At 38.5% G+C, this 8,129-nt stretch overlaps 1 protein-coding gene across 8 annotated transcripts in view; it reads right to left on the bottom strand.

Annotated features, from left to right (window-relative positions):
- The window catches only part of LOC101860537 (anion exchange protein 2), a 91,288-nt gene that overhangs the window by 22,442 nt on the left and 60,717 nt on the right, over positions 1-8,129 (bottom strand). For 6 of the 8 annotated variants that reach the window (XM_035968452.1, XM_035968453.1, XM_035968450.1 and 3 more), the window contains one exon: positions 4,613-4,741. The exons of the other annotated variants lie outside the window; for them this stretch is intronic. In XM_035968452.1, coding sequence (XP_035824345.1) covers positions 4,613-4,741 — 129 coding nt within the window. The remainder of the gene's footprint in view (positions 1-4,612; positions 4,742-8,129) is intronic. 8 annotated transcript variants of the gene reach the window in all.

The following is an 8,129-nucleotide window of genomic DNA, read 5'->3' on the forward strand; positions in this document are numbered from 1 at the left end:
AAACTTAATGCCCATTTCAACCAAAGTTCAGAACGGCCTGTTGAGGATTCGAACTGGGGCCATCTGCTTCAAAGCCTGGCAAGATATCATCAGCGCTAAAGGCCCATCCAAAGAAGAACATATCAAACAAGATATCAAAGTCATGGAATTTCATACTGTATGGAGAGACTTTTGAAGTTTCTGGAAAAGTGCTTTGGCTTCATATGAGATAACATCAAACTATCTTATATACGTAAAAACCATCGAAAGTAGCAAAAAGAAAAAATCTAAACTGCTGAAACAATATAGTCCTATAGACTAAAATCAGTTTCAAACCCAGCCTCATTCTCTCCAAATGACCTCACAAAGTGAACATGTTGCAAATGGGGTCTTTGGCACACAGAAATATCTGTACACTTGTTGATTTAATATAAAACTCAAGAAATTTCTAATAAAAACAGTTGAGAGTAGAGTTACTCGCTTTGCAGTCTTTTACATGGAGAATAATAGATCTCCCTCATATAAACGTTTAACTTTCAAGAATTAAGGTTATACGGTAGCCATATATTCTAAAATTTACCATATTTCAGAGTTGCACTAAAATTAGTTTTGTTTAAGAATCTAAAATCAGATTACGGGTGTTCTTTGTGAGTAGCTTAGGACAACACACAGCACGCACAGCACAGTGCTAACAGAACTCAAAACATTTCCGTGATGTTTGTTAACAAAGCAGATTATTATACTCCAAGACTTAGGATAAAAAGTACATATGTATCTTTACTCTTCATTTTCATGAATTACGATCGGGGGGGGGGGGGGGGGGGGGCAACAGCACAGAAGGGATTGCTACCTCAGAATTACAAAGTTTTATCTGACATTTTTGGCTGTTTGGAGTTACTAAGACAATGACACCAGAAACCAAATGTTCTATCTGCTCTATCAAAATCATAAGATTATTGGGAGCTGTTATCAAGACATTCAAAGAATTGCATTCGAAAAAGCTTAATCAATATGTGAAGAAATCTTTGAAGACAAGTTTTAAAAAAGGATAGAACTTTGTAATTCTGGGGTAGTGATATATCCACATATACTTGTATTTCATTTTATTTTTAGGGAGGATTTTTTTCTGATGTTGAATGGGCCCACATGAGAAGAATATGCAGCTTGTACTGGCGCCATTGAGCAAAACTCAAGATTCTTCCAACAGGGAAGAACATAAACATTTACGACATACCTACATGTGATCAGAAGTAGGTGTCCGTCTAACAAAGGTCTCATCCCCAACATGAATTACAACAAACACACAATTCATAAACGCTTCAGGAAACTCTGAGCCATGTGTCAAAGAAAAACAAATGGCAACCAAGTCATCTGAGACAGACTTCAGAACAAACACTGCACAGGTGAAATCCTTTATAAATCTTACAATCTGATTTTGGTCGTTTCGGGGGGAGGGGTGTTGTTTTTGTTTTTTGTTTTCTTGGGGTTCAATCAGAAAGTGTTTTACTGCACTTGCAATATAAATACATCACATATGATACGTGCCAAAGATTTGAGGTTCTACTAGATAGTAACTAACATAGAAAAGAAGGAGGAGAGATAGATCTCATACTTGTGATAGGAAAGAAGGAGCAAACCACACTTGAGAGCACCCACTGACCACCAGCAAATACCATCATATAATTGATTTAAAAAGATGGAGAATTGCAAGAAATACCAGACTGGCAATCTCCACATCCCTCATTCTCCCCTGGGCCTATTATCAGATTGTCGAAGACTTAGACCTCTATGTTTGCCTTTTGAATTTGGGAAGTTTACAAATTCAAGAAAAATAAAGCAAGGCAAGAACCAGAAACAAAGGTTCAAGTTCAATCATTTTACAAAGACAAGAAACAGACAAAGACGTGCATAAAACCACTCAGATTCAATTACGAAAATTGGTAAGAATTTGTCCGCATGTCAGCAGCGACTCACTTTATGCATGCTGTTGATGAAAGCCATCAACAAACACAACAACAAAAAACCACTCATCCCCACCCTTTCCAACTTTTAACAAAACAAAACAAATTGAGTAAAAAAAAAAATTAAACGGATCCTATACCATTGTCTTCATCAACTCAAAGCAGCAAGAACATTAAAGAGACAGAAATAAATTGAAAGGACTCGCTGGTAAACCTGAAACTTGTGGAAGCAGTACGACCTTCTTTTGGGGCACAAGATGTGATCGGAACGTAAATGTTCCACGCAACCTACCGGACCCAGGTGGCATAGAAACACCTGGTGTAGAGAGGGTCATGGCATGAGTCATACAAGCAACTTAATACAGGACACATGACAAAGTATCAGACTCATCACTTCACTCAACAGGCAGGTAATACAATCAAAGAATCAGACTGGCTCCTACGATATAGCAGTTGGACACTTCGCCATTGCACATAGAAGACTCGAGTTCAAATCCTAATTTAAAAGAATTCTTATTGAGTATCTCCGTCTTTCTGCTACGACGTATCCCTCTCAGCCTGGGTCAAAGCCCGTCTCCTAAATGATCAACTTGGGTCAATGGGGGGCGTAAAAAACATATAGAATTATCATTCTTTTTCAAAGAATCAGTGTGTTCGGGTGCTGTATACACCTTGGAAGAACTCCAAGAAATTATTGGATAGGCAAAATTTCATTACAATCTTCCAATGAATTAACCCTACATCACATACATTCCTTACAAAAACAAAATCAGGTTCCCAAAATTCTAGAAATTTCTGCACAAAGTGTGAGCCCCATTTCATTAAAAAATGTATTATAACCCTCACGTCAGATATCAGTGAGCGGAGATGCGCAAAAGCATATTGATCAGTACATGCTTTTACACATCATGCACACAGGAAAAGTTGAAAATCAAAATAGAAAACAGAAGAAAAATACTATGAGACAGATCAAAGTTTACAGAGCTGTTTTTCTTGAACGCTTTGAAAGAAATCTCAGAAGGATATTAGTGGGCTATCGAAGCTTTTTCGCTGCTTCCATCTGTTGGTCTATTCATTATCTTTCTCTTGAAGAGATAAAGAGGGACAAAGATACCTGTGGGTATTTGTTTTTGCTTCTACAATACAAGAGGTCCAAATTTTTATTTAGTCCCACCACAACAACAGACATATAAAGAAAAGTTCACAGACGAAAACAGGTGAGATACAAAGTTGACTTTCTAGACTGATAATCTTAAAACGACAATATAGAGAAAACAGATACACTTTTCAAAAAAGGAATATAAAAAGTCTCTATCTACACAGAAAAGACAAAAAGTGCAAAAAGGAGTTTTTGATGATTGTGTTCCAAAAAAAAAAGAGACAGCCAGCTTTTCACATGTACAGCATACAGCCTAAAATAACTGAATTAAAAGGAAAGTGAACACAAGATATCTTCTAAGTATTAAACTATATAGACTGAAGAAGGATTTAAATCTTTCAAGGAAAAGCACGTCGAAAAAGAAAAGTGAGGATATGGGCAAAAGAAAGGAAAAAAGTTAGAAAAAAGTAGGCCTATACACTGATTGATTTCCAACAATCCGCAAAAGGCAAACTACAATACTGAAATGCAAGGGGCAATAACCCTCATGTCTGACAAGAAGAGCCTTTTCTTTTCTAAAAATCTTAAGATCTTTCTTCATAGGGATTATATGAAAAGATTCCAGTGAGACTTCAATGTTCCTGCACCTTTGTGGCAGGCAAGAACACAAAAGGTGTCAGACAACAATAAAAGCTCAAGAAAAATGGATAGATCTCTACACACATGGAAAAGAAATTCTTGTGTGGGTCAGGGGAAGAGGCGTTTCCATGCCTACCTTCACACCATTCCTGCTGTGCAGTCTCTTTTGCACAACAAAGGGCTAACCTTCAATTATGCTAATGGGTCAGGAGTAAAACTTACATGTGTTCACGAGGCTGAAACTAGCAAAAACTCATTTTTCTTTGAATGGGAGGGGTTTGGTAGGTTGGGGAGGGGGGTGGATGTGATATTTGACAGTAAAGATCAATATGCAACCTTTACACAAATACTTTGCTAATACTATAACAAAATACATGAATAAAAAGCCAAAAAGTAAGAAAGAACGGGAAGTTTGTAACACAGCACTATAGAGGACAGCAAGGTAAACTAGGAGAGAGTAGACGCTTTAAGTCTGATTTTTGTGGAGTTAAAAGCCCAGTCTACAAGGCACCCAGCACTTAGTTGTCCACTAGTGCCCAGCACGTGCTTCTCACAAGATAATTGCACAACAGTCCAACTCTGAAGCTGCACTCCACACAATACTGTGAGGTGGGGGTGTGATCTACAAGCATAGAGGGGAACACGTACAGAAAGCCAAACATTTTTGCATCATTAAGAAATGACGATAAAATTCAAACAAATTTTTAAAAAAAACGCAGCCAACTACAATCCACTTCAAAAATAGATGCTGCAAAAATATATATATATATATATATATAAACACACGCATGAGGTAGCTGAAGATCACAGAGCAGTTAAAGGCAATGAGAAAAAAACAATGCCTGAGGTAAGTAAATAAATCTGCGAGAAAACACGTGTAAAAAAGGTCAAAACGGAAAAACAAAACCAAGCGAGCCAAAACTGCTATTGTTACCAGGTTGGAGTGCTCGACGGTGGTAGTGGCCACCACGAAGGGTGGGTGGGCGGGCTCACCATTAGTGGGTTCACCATTGGCGGGCTCACCGTAAGTGGGTTCACCATTTGTGTGGTCACCACTGGCTGGCTGCGAGAACGAGATGCGTACGTTACACACACACTTTTGACACAGAGAAAACACGCGAGTGAGGTGAGGCACGACTACACACAGGCAGACTACACATCCCTGTCCAGTTGGACCACGTGTTCAGTTGTGGGGGCTTTTTCTTTTCCTTTTTTTGGGGGGGTTGTTCCGGACCGTTTCTGAATGTGGGTGGTAGGAAGGCTGTACAGGTAGATCCTACTTCTTTTCTTTCTCTCTTTTGTTTCTGTCTGTCTGCTTTGCTTTTTCCCAGAACAAATAGACCAGTGTCGCGGTGATAGGCTTCTCTTTACTTTAAAAAAAAAGTTTCTAAAAGCATAACCTTCATAAAAATGATACTAAGTTTACAGGCATGACTCATACAACCCTGATGTATCCTTAACTATGTATTTGCTGTCTATGTTAGCAGTGTGATGGACATGATTTGGGCCATCCCATGTGAAATACATGAGTTCAGTACCTATGAGGCAAATTTTTTGTTTTGTGTTTGGGTATCTTTGTCTTACCACCCTACCCATCCCAAGTTGATATTTCTATATGTCTGTGTCCTTTGCAACAGCCTAGGTGCAACTGGTCTGTTGTCATTGATTCTGTTCTCCCATTCTCTCCTTTAAATATTTTTATTAGTTAGAACTGTGTAACAGTTAACACTCTTTGACTTCATACCTTATTGAGACTGAAAACATTTCAATGGAATTTTCTTTTAGGGGTATAATGCTAAGAGCAATTTAAATGAGAGATGAAAACAGCTTGAATATTACCGATTCCTTTCCAGAAATATCCTTTAAAGAACCAAAAGAAACTGGGAGTCTATAAGAGTCCCCAGTCGACCGAAAACAACATGATGCTCACAGCAGAGACGAACAAGAGCTATCTACCATGCCTGGTAAACAAATCTGAGCCACAAACAGTTCAAGTTTCAATTTTTCAAGAGACTGAAAGACTAGCTAATAAAATCACTAACACACTTCAAAGACAGCATTGCTGCAGCAGATCATGAAAAAGCACCTATATTTGCAATCTTTTGGTTTGAAGTGGCTAAGCTAATAAAACAAATAAAGTGACAAGTTGTTCTTGTTTATAATTGACAGAGAACAGATCACTGGGGAAAGAACACTTAAACAAAGAACAGATCAGCTGGGAAAGAACACTAAAACAAATAACAGATAAGTAGGGAAAGAACACTCTAACAAAGAACAGATCAGTAGGGAAAGAACACCTCAACAAGAACAGATTGCTAGGGAAAGAACACTTCAACAAAGAACAGATCAGTAGGGAAAGAGCACTCCAACAAAGAAAAGATCACTTCAAAGACTGATCAGTCGGCCTTCCAAGTGGAGACCCAGCAAGCAGAGAGGGAATCCTCTACTCCGGGAAGAACTGACAACATCACGATACAGCATACTGGGTACTGGCAGTTGATGGGTACACAAAATAAAGACAGACATCTGATGGAAATTGTGATACTATAAGGTTGTATTTTTTGTCAGTAAAGAGAATCACATCCATAAAAATGCAGCTGCTCAATTTTGTAAAAAAGAGGACAAACAGAAAATAACTGAACGGAATGAAAGAAATAGGAAAGGTGTTGCCCTCCAACCACCTGCCCTATAAGAAAGAAACAGGTTAGAACAACTGCACTTCAAGTAGAAGCTACAAGATATGAATAGATCTTGATGAATTTGGGGGAAAAAAACCCCCCAAAAACAAGCCCTCTGACACAAAGAACGTCGTATAGGTTATAATTTGGAAGAAGGAGAGACAACTGAAAGGAAAGGAGAGATAAGCAAGAAAAGGGTGTTAGATCTACCTGAAGCACTTACTAATAACCTGATAAAATCTATTAAAAGAGCTGGTTAGCAGAAAAAGGCTGAAGTCACACTGCTAATTCAAAGACGTAATTTCAAAGAAAAAAAACCCATAACATATTATTTAAAACCTTCAACAGCCCTAGACAGTAAACACTAAGGAAATGTATCAGTTTAATACTAGCCAGTGAATGACTTAACATTACAAAGACAATTGTAGATCATAAGTGAGACAGGTCATATTTAACAAATTGATGACAAATTCATCATTTTCCCAGCCTGACAAAGCATAAACAAACCTTTTTTCATTACTAACCCATTTTCTAAAAATAAATATTATACAGCCCCCCCCCCCCCCCCCCCCCCCCGCAAAAGCCCCCACTCTGCCATTCAATTTTCTTTGTAAATTTTGGCTTGTAAATCCAACAACATACCCAGGTGCCAAATTGAGAAGGTAAAAAATAAAAATAATAGAAAGCACAAGAAAGAAAATGAAAAGGTCTATGATAACCTTCATAACCATCCTCTCATATACATTCTTTTACTGGCAGTGGGGCTTTTTTAATTACTTGTACAATTCGAACACATCCACCTCTGCCATTTTAGAGACAGCTTTACCGCACTAGCTACACAAATAGGTCGTGTAAGTGCTCGAGAACAGAGGTGTTAATAGATAGAAACATACAAGGCGTGATGTCAACGGACATGACTCTTATCTTTACTGCGGGGACAAGATAATCCCGCGGCTCAATGTGAAATCATCCAAGGTCGTGCTACTCCCTTAATTATCTTGTCCCCACGGTAAAGATAAGAGTCATGTCCCTTGACATCACAACAAGGAAAACAAGGAGGAGAGATAAGTACGATAGACGTTTGACAGGAAAGAAGGAGCAAACTGAACCAGAGCACCCACAGACACCCACCATCTCCACTGAGGTCAAACACTGTGTGCACAGAGGTGAAGTTGAGCACGAGTTGGAATGCTCAGTGAACAAATATCGGAGACTTAAAATCTAAAAATAAAACCACTTCAATCCTCTCAAAACTTTTGGCAAATCTACAAAAACATCCATCATAGTGTTTTCTATTTTCAACACAAATTTCATGAATAGAGCTGAAATGTACACACATGCAAACATCAAAAGGGACAATAGTAAAAACAAACAATTACAAGAACAGTACAAGAGCCTTCTACATACAAAGGAATCCAGAAGTCCAATAAACCCGCTGCCTGCAGTAGCAAAACCCAACCACAACACAAAAATAATATTACGCATCCCTCAGCAAACAAACAACAAAAACGTACTCTTTCAAATATACAGTGACAAGTATAAAAACCAAGCACTTCAAACTCTAAACACCATCAATACTCTCTCACTTCCAGTAACCCCTTCCCTCCACTCTAACTACCACCATCCATCACCAACAATAACCCCCCCCCCCCCAACACTCACACACACACACTCTAATAACCATCACTGCTAATCCACTGTAACAAGCAAAATCAGAATCAACAACAACACACCCGCCCCCCTAACAATCACAACCACCATACCCCCTCCTCC

The sequence above is a fragment of the Aplysia californica genome, unplaced genomic scaffold (genome assembly GCF_000002075.1).
Source record: "Aplysia californica isolate F4 #8 unplaced genomic scaffold, AplCal3.0 scaffold00004, whole genome shotgun sequence".
Taxonomy (NCBI): domain Eukaryota; kingdom Metazoa; phylum Mollusca; class Gastropoda; order Aplysiida; family Aplysiidae; genus Aplysia; species Aplysia californica.